Source organism: Dasypus novemcinctus, chromosome 19, assembly GCF_030445035.2.
Source record: "Dasypus novemcinctus isolate mDasNov1 chromosome 19, mDasNov1.1.hap2, whole genome shotgun sequence".
Lineage (NCBI taxonomy): Eukaryota > Metazoa > Chordata > Mammalia > Cingulata > Dasypodidae > Dasypus > Dasypus novemcinctus.
The window spans coordinates 40,887,573-40,907,972 of NC_080691.1; the positions used below are offsets into that span (position 1 = coordinate 40,887,573).

General features: G+C 41.9%; 1 protein-coding gene across 18 annotated transcripts in view; it reads left to right on the forward strand.

The window, feature by feature from the left end:
• Positions 1–20,400, forward strand: part of DEPDC5 (DEP domain containing 5, GATOR1 subcomplex subunit) — a 132,483-nt gene that overhangs the window by 35,681 nt on the left and 76,402 nt on the right. For 9 of the 18 annotated variants that reach the window (XM_058281707.1, XM_058281709.2, XM_058281708.2 and 6 more), the window contains 10 exons: positions 440–574; positions 1,439–1,500; positions 1,644–1,717; positions 5,542–5,611; positions 7,722–7,758; positions 8,281–8,401; positions 10,709–10,929; positions 14,021–14,224; positions 15,827–15,962; positions 16,968–17,065. In XM_058281707.1, the coding sequence (XP_058137690.1) occupies positions 440–574; positions 1,439–1,500; positions 1,644–1,717; positions 5,542–5,611; positions 7,722–7,758; positions 8,281–8,401; positions 10,709–10,929; positions 14,021–14,224; positions 15,827–15,962; positions 16,968–17,065 (1,158 nt within the window). The remainder of the gene's footprint in view (positions 1–439; positions 575–1,438; positions 1,501–1,643; positions 1,718–5,541; positions 5,612–7,721; positions 7,759–8,280; positions 8,402–10,708; positions 10,930–14,020; positions 14,225–15,826; positions 15,963–16,967; positions 17,066–20,400) is intronic. The other 9 variants (XM_058281713.1, XM_058281714.1, XM_071209899.1 and 6 more) reach the window with 1 other exon arrangement.

Genomic DNA, 20,400 nt, shown 5'->3' on the forward strand with positions numbered 1-20,400 from the left:
GGGTAAGTCCAAGAAACCAGAGGTTAGGAGCTGCAAGTCTGCTGAGGCCCAGGACCTGACCGTCACATGGACAATTCAGTGATTCAGGTCTCCTGAGTATACACCAACCCAAATGCCAACCACAGGTCCGGTAAAAGTGACAGAAGAGTTATGTTATGTGGATAGCTTATACTTTTTAACAGCATGATATTTGAGCATCTAAGGCTGCACAAGCTAAGTATTAGCCATTGGTGAGGGGAATTAACAAAGGTGATTAGTGACATAGTCCTGTGTTCAAGCAGTTCTTAATGTGTAAGGGGAAGGACAGACAGATGTACACACGACAAATTAGAATTCAGGACAGAAAGTGGCAGTCTATTTGTCTATAGAGGCACATGCCAGTGGTGGGTTCCTAAAAACCTATAACCTCTTCATTGGGAAATTTTTGTTTCTTTTCAAGTGTTCGACAAGCACTATATCAACCGCAACTTTGACCGGACCGGACAGATGTCTGTGGTGATCACGCCCGGAGTGGGTGTGTTTGAAGTGGACCGATTACTCATGATCTTGACCAAGCAGCGGATGATAGATAATGGTAACACACCTTGGTCTGTACCCCATCTCCATGTATTCATAGCCTGACTTGCCCTTAGAACTTTGAGCTTTCACTGACCCTTAGAAGCAAGGAGATCCGCATGATACTGTGTGCACCAGGGGTTCTGAGCTTGTGCCTAGGTGTTGGTGACAAAATGAGTTCCATGGGCAAATTGGTTTGGGAAGTGCTGAGTCTTACAGAGTTAAACAGCTTCACTAATTGTAGGCTTGTTTCTTGTTTCACTCTAAAGTGGCATCTGGTCCTCTGAGTTCCCCAAATGTATTTGACACTGGAGAACCTTTTGGAGGGATTGTCTCAAGAGACCAGAGTGCCATCAACACATCTTGGGAAGCACTATCTGGATCATCTAGTCTACTCCCTCCCCTTCCACCATGATGGGTCAGGCATTCTTCCTCTCCCTGCTCCCCATTTGATTTTCGTTTTACCAACAAGATAGAGCTGGGAAAAGCAATCCTCATTGCCAGTAAAGAAGTTCTGTTAAGTGATGTGTGTTGTTTTGCTTTGTACTATAGAGATTTCAAGCTTCTTTTTTCTTTCTGGCCTTGAGACTTTAGTAATAGAGGCTTGGTTGTGTTCTTTTACAAATCATCACCTGCAAGACAGTCAGAGGCTAATTGTCAAACACTAAATAGTGGCAGGTATGACCGGACTCTGTAAAGAAGAAACAGAAAAAGGGCTTCAGTTTTCTTTGCTGGGTGGGCGGCACTGACAGATTTATTCACATAGGATCGTTAGTTGGCCTTGCCTTACACTCTGACCCAGTTAAATAACATCATTAATTGATTAGGGTACTTATTCTCTACCACGCCCCCAACAGTTTCTGTCTTTTTTTTTCTTTTTTAGGAATTGGAGTAGACTTGGTGTGCATGGGGGAGCAACCGTTGCATGCTGTCCCATTGTTCAAGGTAATTAGATTTTGGAGTTGCTTACTAAAAGCCAGTTTCTAGCACTAGGGTGATATTGAGAATAGTACAAAGCAAAAGTTAGAGTGGTTCCACATCCTGCTTGCTTTCTAGCTTATCTGTGCCCTGGCTTATTTTCCTTCCAGCTGCATAATCGGAGCACTCCTCGGGACTCTCGTCCAGGTGATGACTACAATATTCCTCACTGGATAAACCACAGGTGGGTGTGATCTTGATTCATATTAGGTGATAAGGGTTTGGAATAGCTCTCCCTCCAATTTCTCTTCATATCTGCCAACTTCTTATTCTGGCACTAAATCTTTTGTCAAGAAAAATTGGAAAACAAAATTCTAACATTTGCTTAAAGATTCTCTACAGTAAAAGCAGTAGCAGGTTACATAAGAATAGGCTATGATTAAGAAAGCTAACACATTTCAAAGGACCTACTTCCACTACTCTCCCTGACTCCCACAGATACAGACAGCCAACATTTTGCCTGACATCAAGGCAATATGTTTACCTCCTCCACTTGCAGGAAACTCTATGCCTCTTTCTTCACATGGAACAAGGCCTCATTTTTCTATTGATTCTAGCTCAGAGATGGCTTCTCTTGTCCTTCTGCCAGTGCCGCTGCCTTATCCTGTTCCTCATTTTTGGGGTAGTCTTATTGGTGTGTCTCCCTTTAATCCACCTGTTAGATCAAGATTTTTCAACCTTGGTACTACTGACATCTGGGACCAGAGAGAGTTTTCTCTGTGATGGGGACCTGTCCTGTGCATTATAGGATGTTGTGCAGCTTCCCTGGCCTAGACTCATTAGCTGCCAATAGCATCTGCCAAGTGTGACAATCAAAAATTTCTCCATGCACTGCAACATGTTCCCTGGCAGGGCAAAATCTGCCCTCTCTCCCATTGCGAACCACTGTTTTAGACGAGTGATTTTCTTTTTTTAAGCAACTGACCCCTTTGTTTAAGTAAAATTTGTCCTTGGAATCCCAATATATAAAAGCAAAAAAGTATTAGTGTTCCCCTCTGCCCTTATATAGCAGGCCCTAATGTAGCACTGAGAAACTCTGGAGGCCTGGGGATTAGCATCTGACAACCACTGCTGTACTTAATTGCTAGAGTCATTTTTGGGAAAACCAAATCCTTCTGCTCTTTACCTGGCTTGATAAAGACTAATGCTTTAGGGAAGCAGGTTTGACTCAACTGATAGAGCATCTGCCTACCACAAGGGAGGTCCAGGGTTCAAACCCAGGACCTCCTAACCCGTGTGGTGAGCTGGCCCATGCGCATTGCTGATGCGCACAAGAAGTACCATGCCACTCGGGTGTCCCCCATGTAGGGGAGCCCCATGTGCAAGGAGTGTGCCCCATAAGGAGAGCCACCCCATATGAAGAAAGTGCAGTCTGCCCAGGAGTGGTGCCATATACACGGAGAGCTGACACAGCAAGATGACACAACAAAGAGAGACGCAGATTCCTGGTGCCGCTGACAAGAATCCAAGTGGACACAGAAGAACACACAGCGAATGGACACAGAGAACAGATGGTGGGAGGAGGGGCGGGGGAAGGGGAGAGAAATTTTAAAAAAAATCTTAAAAAAAAAAAACTAGTGCTTTGGGCATCCAAGGCCTCTTTTCCCACCACTTGCCCTTCTTTCATTCTGCATTGTAGGCACACACATCTTGCTCTCACTTCTGGGTGTTCAACCTGGGAGGCTTGCCACCTGTTTTTTCTCTCATGAATGCCTATTTATCCTCTAAGACCTAGCCCCAACATCTCTCTTCAGTGAAATCTTCCCATACTGCCCACAGCCAATAGCCACTTTCTCTTCAGTGCTTCCAGAGCATTCTACCCTTCTTTGGGTGCCTCTTTTAGGCTAGTACCCCAAGGGGCACAAGACCACTTGGCTCAAACTTTTAAGTTCAGCAGAGCCTTCAATTTTGGCTTCTGTTTTATTGTAGTCTTTGTTGGAGCTCATTGAAACCTCATCACAAATGTTGGTTTCAGCCTTGCATTCTATTCTTCATCTTTTGTAAGGACCATATTTATTTTTATTTTTTTGGACCATAGGGCCGTCAGTATGGTGGTTGTTGTGGTCACCTATAATTATTCGTAGGGGAAGAACTAGTTTCATGAGGAAAAAACTGCTAGGAGGCCAGTGCTTAAGGATGGTGCAGTCACATTGTAATTTTGCTCTGAGTATGCCCCTATCTGCTTAGGGAGCTGTCTTAGTTTGCTATAGCAGCCAATGCAAAAATACTAGAAATGATTTGGCTTTTATAATGGGAATTTTATTAGGGGAAAATCTTATAGCCCCGAGGTTGTGAAAATTGACAAATCAAGGCACCATCAGAGATGCTTTCTCACCAAAGTCAGATATTGGTGATCCTGGCATCCTGTCATGTGTTTAGTTTCAATTCAAGTCAGGTGGGAGGCTGCTAGTGATCCGTGGGTCCTTTCTCACATGGCAGAATAAAATGGCATCTTCCTTTCTCTCTGTGTGTTCTCAGTTTATATAAGACCCAGAGGGCGGACACCCAACCTAAGTCACACCTTACTGATGTAGTCCAATCAAAAGTGTTCTAATTAAGTGATCTAATCAAGGTCCTTTAACTGAATCTAATCAAAAGCCCCTGTCTATACAGCATAAGCGATGCCCTATGCTTTCTCGTCCAGGTTCCTGCTGACTTCTGGCACCTCCCTATGGCTGGTCTCTCTAACTATATTCTCTGAATTTCTTCTGCTTGTAAAAGATTCCACTAATCTGATTTCAGGCCCACCCTTATTCATTTGGGCCCCACTTTAAGTGAAACAACATCTTCAAGAGATCCTATTTACAGTGGGTTTATACCCAAATATTAAAATTAAGAACGGGCCCACCTGTATTTAACCTGTCACTAGGATTGCTCCCACAGTCCATTGATTATCCACTGATACTGCTTTTCCTTTCTTTTCTTTTTCTGCTTATGGTCAGAGTTTAGACAGAAGGTTGGCATGGTTAATAGTCAAAACATCTGTACCACAATTTTCAATTTGTGGATAATGAAAAAAAAAAAAAAAAAGAATTCAGAGAGATGTCTGAGGAATAGAAAAGCCTGCAAAGCTTTCCGTATACTCAGGACAAGCATGGGTCACTGATTTTCTTTTTTTTTTTTTTTTTTAATTTTTTTATTTTTTATTGACTTTGTAATAATATTACATTAAAAATATATATGTGAGGTCCCATTCAACCCCACCCCCCCACCCCCCCTCTCCCCCCCCCCCCAACAACACTCGTTCCCATCATCATGACACATCCATTGGATTTGGTAAGTACATCTTTGGGCACCTCTGCACCTCATATACATTGGTTCACATCATGGCCCATACTCTCCTCTATTCCATCATGTAGGCCCTGTGAGGATTTACAATGTCCGGTGAAGCACCATCCAGGGCTGATTTTCTTGTGTTAAGTTCCTGGCCTGACTGTATTAAGATATGCTTTTCAGAAGCATTGGGATTTAATGGGTTCTGCCATCTTTCCTTGAGTACTAACCTTTTCCTTGTCTTGCCTGAGTTATTCTTTCTCATAAAGTGCTGATCAACAAGCCAGTGATAAGGACCTCCCATGGGCCCAGCATCATGCCAAGTATCAAGATGAAAAATATCATGGAGTGAATAAATTTAATCCCTGCTGGAAAGAAGTGATTCTCTTCTGAACCAGAACCAGGACTGTCAAACATGAAAACAATTTATAGGAAGAAAAGAATAGAAAAATAATAAGGACATAATTAATGTTTATAATAGTTGCGAAATAAACCAGAGTTAGGGAATGTCAACGAGTCCTGAGACAAAGCCAGTTAAGAGAGGTCTGGTCCATGGCTGGGATCTCAACTGTCTTGAGGTTTAAAATGAAAGGAGGACCGGACCTACATCTGGGGATGTATAATCTGTTGTTTTCTCCCATTTCAATTCTCCAATTTTTTTCAATAAACTACTAGCTTAACTAAGAAAAAAAAAAAGGGAGGTTAGAATGATGACCCTATTTGTTTCTTTTACAGTTTCTACACATCCAAGAGCCAGCTCTTTTGTAACAGTTTCACCCCACGAATAAAACTGGCAGGGAAGAAGGTAGGTTTCACGAAGCCACAGAGCCTTCAGGGATTGTCACACACTGAGTGGTTATTTTGGTCCTGAGATAGCCCCTTCCTCCTCCATGGTCACGAAGAGAGTTTAAGAAATCTGTCTTAGAACGTTTCAGTTTTCTACATAAAATAAATAACAAGGCAAATCCTGGACTGCAAGAAATATTTTTGGTAAATAAAACAGGCATTAATTTTATTCTTCTATCACCAGTTTATTCAAACGCTAAGACCACCCAGGTACCAGTAGAGACAAAGATAAAGACAACGATGTAGATTCACTTGCATCTAAGATGAAACATAATAAAGGTCATAACGTAGTTAAAAAAATGCAAATTCCAGCAAGAACAGGGATTATACTTTTGTTTATCAAATTAGTTTAAGACATATTAACTATTACACCAAATGTTGGGAAAGGTATGACAAAAAACCATACCAGAGTACCTGACTGTTGTACGACCCTTTTGGAAAGCTCTTCAGTCATGTGTCTCAAAAGTAATACAGTGTTCATGCCGTTTGACCAGGTAATTCCATTTTTGGCCTTCTGGTCTAAGGAAATAATGGAAGATACTGTATGCACAAAGATTTTGGCCCAGTTTCATTTATAAATAGTGAAAAGATGAAAACAGTAGGAAAATGGCTAAAGAAATCATGAAACATCCACTCAAGGGAATGTATTTATAGTTGTATTAGTCCGGGTTCTCTAGGGAAACAGAATCAACAAGGGATATCTGTCATTAGTATGCGTTTTTGTAAGAGTCTTTCATGTGACTGGGGATGCCCAAGTCCAGGTTCCGCAGGCAGGCTGCAACCAGGGGTTCCAAGGAAAGTCCAGTGAAGGTTCTCGATGAGTTCTGGGTGACATTGGCTGTCAAAATACAAGCTGGGAAATTCTCACTCAATGTTGGAATCACTTCCCCTTTTAAGGCATTCAACAGATCGGATAAAGCGTCACTCATTACCAATGACAATCTCCCTGATTGATGTAGTCAACTATCTATGATTTACCACTACAGGAAAGTCAGTACTGACTGAAGTCCGTAAATGCCCTTGTATTACAGTTAGCCCAGTGTTTGCTAGACTAAACAACTGGGCATAATTACTTGGCCGAGTTGCCACATTAGCTTAACCGTCACAATAGGTAATAAAAATGCCAGTTTAAAGAACCTGAAAAAAGTGTTTTTGATGTAATATGAAGAGAAAACAGAATATTATGTCTGTAGGCCCCACACCAAGCTCCTCTCATCCATCTATTTCTGGCAGAACTGAATTCTCTGAAGGTTGCCCTGTTTGCAGCTATGTGCCTTAGTAGCATCAGGGCCACTTGTTAACATTTTGTGGGATGAGGGCAATGTTACTTTTCAAATAAAGAAATATTTAATTTGGAGGAATACAAGGACCCCAAAAATAGGCCAAGTCAAGTACTCAGCCTCTAAGAGATGGAATTCTGCCCAGAAAAGGCCTTCTCCTGCTTTCTAATATTTAGTTCTTTACCACAGCCATTCTTAGCAAAGAGGAACATGGAGGAACTTCTCTGAAATATATTTATAATTATAGGAGGTTTCAGCTCTATGAGTTTTCTTTTTACCTTTTTTACTCCATTTCTACAAATTTTGCAATGTTTGGAATCCTCAACCCTGGTCTGTGTAGTCAGGTAAGGGAGCTGTGGTGAAGTGGGAAACAGGCAGGGTTTGAGGTCAGAGGGATCCTAGCTGTGGTAGAACAGACAAAACAGTGGACTTAACCAAGAGCCTGAAGCTCTGGGCTCAGGTTTTGGCTCTGCCACCTGCTAATCATGTGACTTTGGGCAAGTCATTTTTTCTCTCTAGAATTAAATATCTTTACCTTTACTTTGGGGTCCATGGATAGAGTTTGAGAGTAAATAAGATATGAGGTGGGAAGTAAAGGACCTGGCCAGGATGTGACATCACGGTGGGCGTCAAATGTTAGCTCCTGGCTTAACATCAGCTACATTGAAGGTCAGACCTGGTCTCTATTCTGAGAACAGCTGCATACAGAATAATTACCATGCCTTGTGATAAATTCTACTCCAGCAGAGAAGGGAGTGATTAATCATCTATTTAATTTTACTGTTACAGCCTGCCTCTGAGAAAGCAAAAAATGGCCGTGATACATGTGAGTATTTTTTTTTTTTTAAGCTTTTTCATCAGTTTTAGAAATAGTTAGCTAACAAGTGGCAACAAAATTATGTGAGGTCACATAAGATCACAACTAAGTTGAGAGACCAGAGTCCTAGTTTCTCTTTGTGTGACCTTTGGCAGAAGGTCTCTTAACTTCCTTGTATTTTCGTCTGGTCATCTGCAAAACAGGTGATGACAAAGTTTGGTTTTTCTTTTCTGTAGTTCAGTCATCAGAATTAAGTTGAAAGTTTTTAAATTACTAACTGTATTAATATTAAGATGATGTATTTTAGGAGGGATCATGGAAGAATGAAGAACTACCAACACTTTGCCTTTATTTAATGCTATGCCATATAAATAATTTAATCTCAGCATCCTGATGAATGGATTATTTTCCCTTTTTTTTTCAGGGGGAAATGATGATGATAACCACCTGTGCATATTTTGATGAAGACCCCCTGAAGGCATCTGTTTGAAATATGATTTGATGACAATTTGTATTACTTGTGTGTTTCAGCCCTCGGGACTCCCAAAGATTCTGAGAATGCCCTTCCCATCCAAGTAGATTATGATGCCTACGACGCTCAAGTGTTCAGGCTTCCAGGCCCATCCCGAGCTCAGCGCCTTGCCACCTGCAGGTTTTCGCTCAAATTCACTTTGGGTGGCTATAAAATTGCTTAGGAGATTAAAGAAAAGCCGGAGGTCCAATAGGGGACTTTGTGAGAACAGCCTTTAAACTATTTTCAATTCAAATTAGTTGGGGAGTGCTTGTAGCTCAGTGATTGAGCACCTACTTCACATGTATGACATCCCAGGTTCAATTCCCAGTACCTCAAAAAAGGGAAAAAAAAATTTTTAATTAGCCAAATGGAACCATGTAAGTGATTAGGGATTCTGTTATTAGGCTCTTGGGCCTATGAAAAATTGCCACAAAATTGGGAGAGTTCTTAGCCTTTTACTAGCCAAGAAAAGCAATTCACAAATTCCAGAATTTGCCTTTCACTGGTCTGGTATAGATCCTAGGGCCTAGAGTGTTTTGTTTTTGTTTGTTTTTAAGTTTTTTATTGCTAGAAGGCAAGAGACTTTTCTTTAATCCTTGGTTCTTAAATTTGCCTTGTGATGGTGTTGGTCATATAGTAGTATAATTTTTAATTATAATGTAGTCAGATTTATCCATCTATTCATTGCTGGCCCTTGTGTAAGGAAGGCCTCCTTACTGCAAAGTTATAAATATATTAGCTTGTGTTTTCTTCTAATATTTTATAGTTTGTTTTTTATAGTTAATTCTTTAATCCATCTAGAATTTGTTCATGAATGTGTAAAGCAGAGCTCCTACTTAGCTTCCCCCCCCCGTTGATCACCTCCTACACGTTTCTTTTTTTTAATACTTAAAATTTTTTTTAAGATATTTAGATTATATACACATATTTCTTAAATCTTCAAGTTTATCAAAGCACAACTGATTAGAAGATTATTATGCCTTATAAATTTTTATTTTCTTGGAAATGAGCTTATAGTCATCACATGATTGGTTTCTGTCCTTTTCCTTCACTCCAGCTTAATGTCTCATCCTGAGAATGTTCAGAGCTCAGAATAAGTGTTATTAACAGCAGTTTCCCTACACAGGGCTGCTATTGAGGGGCTCGGTATCCCTTCCCTTGTGAGCATTTAAATTTGCTTTCCTAGTCCAAGATTCTGGATTTTCATTTTTCTAATCCAAGATGGCAAGACCTGGTGTTTCAGAGACCCAGGATGTGTGCTCCCTGAGGGCACAGACTATCTTTTTTTTAAAATTAATATTACTGAACCAATTTATTTATGCCAAAGCATAAAAAAAACAAAAACAACTTTTTCTTCCAATAAAGTCTAACTGTTAAGAAAGAAAGGGTCCTCTTCAACAAGATGTAAGTGAACTCAGTACAGCATAAACATGTGAGTTATTACATATGCGATTCCTTACAGACCCAGCTTGGTTCTTCTCCATTGTCTTCTCTTGGAGTTGTACCTGATTTTATTGCCAGTTTTCATTCGAATCCATTGAGGAATGGGACGATTCTGTTTTTGTTTCTTGGCCAGGAATTGCTTGATTCTAAAAGTCTTATGAGAAGACATGGTGAAGCTTGAAGTCAAATGCACACACAGTGGCAGACGAAGAGAGAGAAAGAGCAGACTGTATCTTAATCTGTCCCCTGCACCAGGCCCAGTAGATAGCTGGAGCTCAAATTGTTATTATTGAAATAATGAACATATGATCGGCACTTGGGATCTGTGTTGATACTCCATCATTCATAAGAAAATTAACAGACACTAATTCCTTAATATTTTCTAACAGCCAGTCCATATTCAGACTTCCTAGTTGTCTCAAAAATGTGTTTTTACTATCGATTTGCTTGCGTTGGGATCTAAACAAGATCTACACGTTATACTTGGTTGCAATTTCTCTTTTCTGTGTTAGTACAATGTCTTGCTTTCTTCAATTGGCCAATTGCTCCCTTGGATTGTTTACCTTGTTCTCTCTTCCTTGAATTTCATATAAACTGGCAGTTATCCCTAGAGACTTAATTAGGTTCAGGTTCAATTTTGAGGGCAAGGAGACTTGTCAGGTGGCATTGTCTTTTTTCCTGTATCCCATCATGTCTGGTTAACCTATTTTTAGTGATTCCAAGCTTGATGAGTAGGATCCAGTGGGGTCAGGCTGGAACTATCACTTCTTTTACAGCTGTGATCCCAGGTCTTTGGCCATTTGCAAACTGTCCATCATTACCCCCTTTTCTTATCCAATATCGCAAGCTGCTCAGGGCAGAGTACCTCATAAATTATTTCCCATTCATCAATCACTTAGAGATATTCTGTTATAAGTTTCCAAAGTATGGCTTTTGGAATTTTATCTCTCGGTGGGCCACATCTCTTGCTCGGTGGATAACCATTTGTCTCTCACTTATCAGGTCTGTTAGAGAGCGGGAGAGTCAGAGCCGAAAGAGCGCCAGCTCCTGCGATGTCTCATCCAGCCCTTCGCTGCCAAACCGGGCACTGCCCACGGAGGAAGTGAGGAGCCAGGCTTCTGACGACAGCTCCCTGGGCAGGAGCGCCAACATCCTGATGATCCCACACCCCCACCTGCACCAGTATGAAGTTAGCAGCAGCTTGGGCTATACCAGCACTCGAGGTCAGAGTGTGATGCACACAGGCTGGGCTGGGCGAGCGGGTGACAGCTTCCTTTCTTTGGTGGCAGAGGGGAGTGGTCAGGTGTGGGGCGTGAGTCCCACATCCTCATTTTTCCACACAAGTGCAATGGGTACAAATCCCTTAGCTGCTGTGTTTTATAGTATCATACTATTTTTGTTTCTCCCCTTTCTTCCCTCAGAAAGTATAACCATATGCTTTTCCATCACATCAATGCAGAGCTTTTCTTAGGCCTTGGATGAAAGATTTTGACTTATTTCCTTAGCATTTCCATTTGTGCCATCCTTAAAACAGCCTCTGTCCAAAAGGCCTTTTTAAATTTATTTTTATATGTAGTTTTAGGAGGTACTGGGACTTTGTATATGGAAAGCAGATTTCTCCTAGCAGTTACCTGTGTACCTGTCTCTCAAACAAGCATAGGTGCTGTTTTTCCTGACCAGCAGTACCTACAACTGTAGTTTTCAGGTCCCTCCTGAGCTTTTTTTACTTTTTACTTTGAAAGAATTATAAATTCACAAGAAGTTGCCAAAAATGTGTAGAGAGGAAACAGGGGAAAAAAATGGATAGGGAGGGCCCATGTACCCTCCCCTCATTTTCCCCAGAGGTTACATCTTGTACAATATAAAAACGAGGAAAGTGAGTTAGTGCCATCCACAGAGCTTATTCAGATTTTACCAGTTTTACATGCACTTATTTTTGTGTGTGCATGCTTGTATATATATATGTTTCTAGGTAATTTTATCTTGTGTGGCTTTGTGTAACTACTACCACAATCCAGATACAGGACTGTCCCATCACTGAAAGGCTCTCTTGTGCTATCCCTTTAAAGCCCCATGTTCCCACTGATCTGTTCTCTTCCATAATTTTTTTTATTTTAAGAATGTTATATACATGGAAGCCCCCCCCTCCACAACTTTTGATCACTGATTTAAGAATGTTGTGTGTACACAGCTGCCTCCGGTTTTACTGGAAGGATCCCCAAAGAGCATGGAATGTTTTCTCTGACTCAGCATGTTGATTGGAGAAGGCATTGGCTCCAGGGGCTCAGGGCTGGGAAGCAGGGAGCTTTTATCCCTTAGGCACCGTAGACACTATGCCAAGAGCCTATAAAAATTTTTGAGAGCTTAAAAAAAAAATTTTAATGGTTCAAAAATATTTTAAAGAAAGAATGTAACACACCAAGTCAAGGTGTTAATAATAGGATGGTATGTGGGTACCGTGTATTTTATGCATGATTTTTCTGTAAACCCACAACTTATATCTCTAAAAAAAAAGGAAATTCTAAAAGAGAAAGTAGCAGCTAGTTAATTAAATGACCATAGAATACAACATTGTTATCTAAATTAAGTTTAGTTTTCAAAAGAATTTTCATACATTTGAAAATTTCTCAGTTCCCTTTTTCCCACTTTTTGGAAATTTCTAAATTTGCACGACACTCCTATTTTACCAGAAATATTCTGAGAAGGCTCTGTAGCAAAAGCTAAGTTAAACTAAATGTTAATCCTTTACATACTTTGGTATTCTAAAAGCCAGTTCTTTTATTGATGTTGTCAGAGATAATATTACTCTTAATTCAAGTAGTTTTGAAAATAGTTTTTTAAAAAAATTATATCTGTAGTAGCATTGGTTTCAGTATCCTTTAGTGATATTTTGGAGTTTATTTGGAAAAGCCAAATAGGCAATTCAATGGAATATTGTTAGCCAACACAATCTAGGGGCCTTTTAGTTTTTCGTTTTTCTGTCAGATTTAATCATTATTCTGTACCCATCCAGTGTAATGTAGGAAGCATTTGTACCTTCTTTACAAGTATTTTTTTCCCATTTTATCCTTTAGTCCTATTTTTCATCTTTTTTAAGATATGTGCTCATCTTTTAAAATTGGTTTTTCTCTTATTTGCATAATAACTAAAGTAGATCCTTTTCTTTTTTATTTGGTAAATCAGAGCATCAATTCATTAATTTAGAATGAAAAATACAACTTTCTTGGAGATGCAGATGTTCTCTTCTTGCATGCAAATTGGAATGAGCGATTAAATATTGCTATTTATTCATGGGGTTCTATGGTAGGCACTGGGGAAATAATAGTGGACAAGACAGGTTCCCCAATGCCATGGCATTTACATCTCCTAGACCTACTTTCTAATCTTGGTGGTTGCCTAGTGAACATGGGATACACACAAAGGAAGTTGGTTGTGGGATTCAACTCTTTGATCTGCTCAGGTTTGCAACTTGCTGCTTCTAACCTCCATAATAGAGACCTATTTGCCGTTGGATGGGACAGGTTGAATCGAAATATCATGCCATTTCCTTGCCTGATCAAGGCTAGATACCTCCATTTCTTCCTTTTATCTCCAGGTTTTTTTCTGTTTTTTTTTAATGCAATAAATTTTATTGCTTATTCCTGTCACAGTCCACTGAGTCAGTGGGGTCTGATCCACTCAGTCATTCAGGGACCCAGTCTCCTTCTATTCTGGGATGACATGGTCATCAACATTGGTCTAAATCACCAGAGAAGGGGAAGAGAGAATGGAACTCATGCATGGAGATGTTAGTGGCCCAGGCCTGGAGCGTGTCACTTTTACTATGTTCCATTGGCTGAATCTCAGTCTTGTGGCTCCATTGCAAAGAAGCTGGGAACTATAGTCTCATTGTATGTCCAAGAGGAAAATCAAGCAGGTTTAGTGAATGCATGGATCTATCTCTGCCAGGGCCTGCCCTTCTGGTGACCAAATACTTGTTTTTACTATTGCTCTCACACATAGAAGAGAGTTCTGGTCCTATCTTTCAGTCATTGCATCTAGCTCAAAGTCCAGGGTCTCTAGACAAAGGGTGGTCCTCCCTGTCAGTTTGACTATGGCATCATTGGGCTAGTAATTTGGGAACCAGAACCTGCTTCTCCCAAATATTTAAAAAATACTTCTTTATACTTTGGTGACTTTACTCATTTCCCTCACTCTCTAGCATTGATGACATTCAAGATTTTTGTCGGCCTTTGCCTGTAGGTTTGCCTAGCCTTGGTTTCATTGTAGCTCTTTGCTTTATTTTCTGTGCCTCAACTCCTCGATAACTGACAGATGTCCTCGAGAACATGATGGAGCCACCACAGCGAGATTCCAGTGCACCAGGGAGGTTCCATGTAGGCAGCGCTGAATCCATGCTACATGTGCGGCCTGGTGGCTACACACCCCAACGAGCACTGATTAACCCCTTTGCCCCCTCACGAATGCCCATGAAGCTCACTTCCAACAGAAGACGCTGGATGCACACTTTTCCTGTGGGTAAGTTGGTTGCTCGGGAAGGAACCTTGGACTGGGAGCTCCTAGTCCTGGTTATCCACACTTAACCAACCACATGTCCTTGATCAGGGATCTCTACCTCTCTGAACCCCCATTGCCACATCAGTACAATAGGATAGCCATGCCCACTTGCCTACTCCAGGGGTGGTTGTGAGGATCCTTGAAGACAGACAGGCTTAGAATAGTCTTGATAGTTAACTAGCTGTATAAACCCCTTCTTTTATTTCTATCCAAAAGGGAATGCGCTTTGCTGCATGCATTCTTTCCTAAGACTTATGCCTTTCTTGTTTGTTCCTTACCTAGCTTTCTCTGGATATTGATGCTGCTATTTTGATCACACAGTTATATTTCTTTCTTTTTCCTCTGGGGTCTTGACAATTGAAAAAAAATTTTTTTTTCCTTCAAAGTCACTGTACTTCCTAGCCCGTCCTTTTGAATCTGTGTTCTGTTCTAAAGGAAATGACAGCGAGGTTTTATAAAGCCGTGGCTAAAATTAAACTTCAGCTTAATGGGCTTTTGGGCTGGAAAGGAGCAGATACATTAAACTCCAGGGTTTTTTTCCATGGAAGCCATCCTGCTGAATGCCTAGACATTTCTAGTTAATTTCTTTTGCATTCACATTCAGTGTTCACAAATTAAACATGTGAGAAATGAATCTGGTTCTTTTGGCTATAATTGGGGATTGTTCCCTAACCCCCTTTGCCCCCTTATCTCTGCCATAACCGGTCACATGCCTTGCTTCTTTCTGGTGTCTCTCTCTTTCCCTTGTTATTCCCATGGGCTCCCTTCAGATTCTTTTTAAGACAACTTCTGATGACTTCAGTTCTTCTTGCTTTTGTGCTTTTACTCCTCACGCACATGGCTACTAAAATAATATTCCCCCACTGTTCCATTCTTCTGCTTACCTGGCCTACTGATAGCTAAAGTCCTCGTTTGCCAGGCTCCCCAAATTTCTGTCTTCTCATTCCCTTCCTCAGAGGTTCTTTTCTTGCCCAAACTAATCTTGTGGTCTCCCATACGTGTTTAGCCTCTTCCATCAATGGGATTTCGCACGTACCATTTCTTCTACCTAGAGTGCCTTCTCTTTCAAACCCTGCTAACCCCATGCAACACTCAGCTCTAAAAATTCTCTTCTTCCAGGAAACCCTTTTTTAGTAGATTTGACTTATTCTGATTTATCTCCTTGGCATATTGTGTTTGTGCTGATGCATCCCCTGCTTCTTAGAGGCTCAGTTGTCACTATCTTGTATTAGCAGAGTCATGCAGGTGTTTCACTCATGTTCTCCTTCTTGTTAGTTTATTTGAACCTTCCTGGGGAGGGCTCTTGCCTCCTATCTCAGTGCATGAGCAGAGTCTTCTAAAATATTCTTAATGGACTGAACAGGATGACAAAACATGAGGCTCCACATCAGATGGTTCTGTTTGGAAGGAGTCAGAGGGTCGGTCCCATGTTTTGGAGTGTGTTCTTCTTTCCATCTCTCCAACAGCCATGTCCCAGCAGCTGGAAAGAAGGAAGAGTAAAGTTAAGTGCATAGGACTAGCTGTCAGGTGGGAATGATGCTCAGTGGCTCTTTGTCTGAGTAGGACCTTCCGGAGAAGCCATCCAGATCCATCACCAGACCCGACAGAACATGGTGGAGCTGCAGGGCAGCAGGCAGAGGGACCCAACTCACTCCTCTGCAGAGCTGCTGGAGTTAGCCTACCATGAAGCTGCTGGAAGGTGAGGATGTACACAGGGCTCCAGAAGGTACCTGGAGAACACTCGCCCTCCTCTAGGACAAAGTACAGAACAACCTGCTGACCAAAGGTCACATTCCTAACACTTGAAAAGACGGTGAGATCAGGGCCTTCCTTTATTTGCCATTGTCATTCCCTTCATGGTACAAAGTGTAAAGCCAACAGCCTGGACCCTTTTTCCTGAGTTGTTATCTAGGACCTACTTTAGGTTTATTCTGAATCCAAAACACTTTGTAAACCTCAAACATGGGTTTCTTGTAAACCTCAGCCAAGGATGAAATGGACTTGAAGTACTGAGAAAGGTGATTCATGCTATGTGTTTTGGGAAGCCTCTCTCTGACTTCTGTCATTTTGGTCATTGAGAAATTTCACTGTATAGTATAGAAGTTAATACCGTGCACAATATGGAAATCAAGATCCCTGTTTACAGAAACAACTCTTTCATGAAACCAGAGCTTGGAATGTGTTACAAGGGATCCAAAGAGAGTCAGTACCCAAAGAAAGTCCTTTAAACCTTGACAAGTGTGTTCCCAGGTTACACCCAGACTCACTGTTCTTGAGATGCTATAGGACACATTCTGTAAGGAGCAATCTTTGACCCCTATTTTGGTCACCTTGACAACCCATGGGATGGATGGATGACCTCTTTACCAGATTAACTCAAGTATATCTGTTCAAGTACCTCACATCCTATCAGAGTTAGTAAGCGGAAGATTAGGACAGAAAGGGCAGATGGTCTAGCACAATAATGGGAAAGTAGTTGGGGGGGGTGCCAGGGCAAGAGGTAGCAGGCCACAGCAGGCCAGAGCTGGCACACAAACCAAGCACCACAGCCTGATGACCTGTGACATGGGTCCCAATGGCAGCCCAGCATGTGTGGCTGAACAGTCAGGCCAGTTCTTGATGAAAACCCCTGGGTTTCAGATGAGCAGGATAAAAGAGGTGATAATCTGCATTAAGCCAGGTGGCTGGACTCTATTCTCTACAGGCACAGCACGTCCCGCCAGCCAGGTGACCGCATGTCCTTCTTGAACTTCAATGGAACAGAAGAGCTTTCTGTCAGCCTGATTAGCAACAGTGGTGCAGGTAACCAATCCAAGAGCTACTGGAGTTGGGACGATCAGAGCAGGCTCACATCTAGAAACATCATGAGAACCAGAAGGCTGAGCCATGTCTATTTTGGGATCATTTCAGCCACGATGGGGTGACCCATTTAGAAGCAGTGCTTTATAATGCATGGAATTATAAATGGGCTGCAGGTTATGTTTTTAGCTGAGAACATGTTGGTAAAGCCACATTTATCACTGGTCTGTCAGCAAGTCATGATTGAAGGAGGCCTATGGGCTAGGTATGGAGGGCAGTACCAAGGACAGAGCAGGAAGTGGTCTTTGTTCTAGAGAAGCCTTCAGTTTGGGGAGGGCCCAACCCACCCCCATTAAAACAGTCAGGAGAGGCTCAGAGGGGAACGGTGTGCTTCTGGCTATGAGATTAGGAAAGAGAAAGGTGGCACAGTTGTGTAGAGAAGTGAGTGTGCACCTCAGACTGATGGGGTAGGATTTGGTAGGGAGGAGTTAGAAGGTGAACCTTCCTAGTAGAAGTTGGGGAAAGTATGAGTTTTGTTAGTACAGGGTTTATACTCTGTGGAAGCATTTTTATATCTATTATTGTATCTGATCTGATCATCTATCTGATCATGCCAGATGTCTGATTCAGACTTATGTTTTTCATTTGATGGCACTAATCTGAATAGTGCAGAGTGCCTTTAAGGGTGTAGCAAAATGTCTGTTTGGATAAATCGGGGCAGATTTTGGAGAGACTCAAAGGACAGATACTCTACAAAATGTGTGTGGAAAATACTGAAGCTGGAAGAAAAAAAAAGAGCTGCTACTTCCTGCCTTAGAGTTCTATAAGCTAATTTGCATTTCTAAAACTGGCTCAAAGATTGGGAGTAAGATGCTTTGTGCCCCTGCAGCAGGATGCTGAAAATGTTACCTGGCTGCCAGGCTCTTTTAAAGTGCCTTCGGAATATCCTAGAAGCAATGTTTCCATTGCATTGCCAAACCAAGGAACCAATATTAAGAATCCAGTGTTTCCGCTTCCCAGGCTGTCTAGAATAGAGTTGCAGTGTAGAGGGTTGCTCGGGGGCTCTCTGGATACAACTTGAACTAATTTCATTGGTGACTGGAAGCAAGGGGAATTATAGATTTATATGGCAGCAGTACTGGGAGTTCCTTAGGGTAGTCCTGGACTGGTTCTGGGCGTGGGGTAGTTCAGGTAGATGAGATGATTCCCCAGAAGGTAAGTCTTTTGGAATTTCAAAATCTACCCTGGGAAAAAGAGAGTGATTTCAAAGAATCCTTATTTGAGGATGGCTCTGGGAGAGCCTTAAATGATGCACTCTGAGCTGAGGATTCCCCAGCACATACACATTGGAAAAGCATTTGCTGTAACCTGCATCTCAAGCTCAGCCTTCTCCCTCTTGAGTTCCTGGGCTGTAGATCCATCTACCTGATGATCCTACCCACTCAAATAACCACAAGTACCTCATCCTTCATATACTGATGACTCAAATCATGTCTCCCTCTTCCCTAAGCCCACCCTTCCTCAGCACAACTCTGGCAGCTCATCTACATTCTCACTGCCATTGCTTTTGTTCATACCCCTGTCGTTTCTGGCCAGTATTATTGCAGTAGCCTTCCAGATGACCTCCCAGCTCTCTTCTTGTCCCCTCTGATTCATCTTCCATACTGTCACTAAGGAGATATTTCCAAATACAAATCTGAACAGTCACTCCTTCCCACCTGTCAAACCCTTCACTGGCTCCCTGTGGCTTATTAAGCTAGTCAGCATCTGGCTCCCACCTGCCTTTTTATCTTCTGCCTCCACTTTCACATAGCACCCCATGTGGAGAGAGAGTGCAAGTTCTAGCATCTTAGGTGTGAGTCTCTCGGTCCAGTGACCTAAGCTAACTCTGTGGATTTCGTTTCCTCCATCTGCAAGCAGGATTGGTGTAATATTAAAGGTGGTCATCCACATCCTCATGTGGTGAGCAAATCGTAGCTCCTGTTTTCATTGTTTATCAGCACATTTTATATTCCAACTATTGCTTGGAGAACCTCAGAAGAACTCTATCCTCATAGTCGTTTGCATAAACCAGTCCTGCTGGATGGAATATGTTTCTTCCCTGTCTTCAACCCCTCTCTCTGTTTGGCAAACATCAACTTGGTCTTTCAGATTCAGCTCCAATAGTACCTCCTTTTTTTTTTTTCTTTTTTTAAAGACTTATTTATTTCTGTGCCCTCCCCGCCTGCCCTACCCCCCCAGCAGTTGTCTGTTTTCTGTGTCCATTCACTGTGTGATCTTCTGTGTCTGCTTGTATTCTTGTCAGTGGCACCTGGAATCTGTGTCTCCTTTTGTTGTGTCATCTCTCCTTGTGTGCAGCACCATTCCTGGGCAGGCTGTACTTTTTTCACGCTGGGCGGCTCTCCTTACAGGGCACACCCCTTGCACATGGGACTCCCCTATGCGGGGGACACCTCTGCATGGCACAGAACTCCTTGCGCACATCAGCACTGTGCGTGGGCCAGCTCATCACACGGGTCAGGAGGCCCTGGGTTTGAACCTTGGGCCTCCCATATGAGTACCTCCTTTTTGAAACCTTCCCTGGCAGCTTCCCTCTCCTCTCCTTGCCCTCTTGGGAGATATTAGACAAGTTCTTACACAGCTCCTCACGTGCATCTCAATTGTATAGTCTGGCACATCATGATCCATTGTTTGTTTCCATGTCTGTCTCCCTTTCTAGACTGAAAGAGCTTATCTTTAATCAGCTCCCCATATTAACCAATAATGACATATTGGTACTTCCAAGACCAAGCTCCCATATGTGAGAAGCATTCAAATGACTCACACAGTTATTCCATTTAATTGGTATGTGGATATTCAGTTGCATAAATATGTTCTAGAATGTTTATTTTCTTATAGAAATTGTGAATTCTGTTATTTTCCTAGTTATGATCTAGTTAAGGTGATCATTCTGACCCTTGCCCAGTCTCCATATGACCCAGTAGCATGTGTTTTCAAAGGCTTAGGTTTCCTCACGACATGATCTATACCATTTGAGCTCATATGGGAATTGAACTCCTATCTTTGACCCCATGCTACCTTATCAACTGTGCACACCAATTCCAGAAAGAAATTAGATAAAATCATTATGATTTTTATTACCACATGCAATAAGCAATTAATGAGCCCATCCTGTCAGATCCATCTTCAGGATATGTCCAGAGTCTAACCATGTCCCATTCACCAGTCCCAGTCCTATCCTGGTCTAAGTCACCCTCATCTCTTACCTAGGTTATCTCAATGCCTGCTAACTGGTCTCTTGGCTTCCTCCCTTGCCCTTTCCTGTAGTTTAGTCTTAA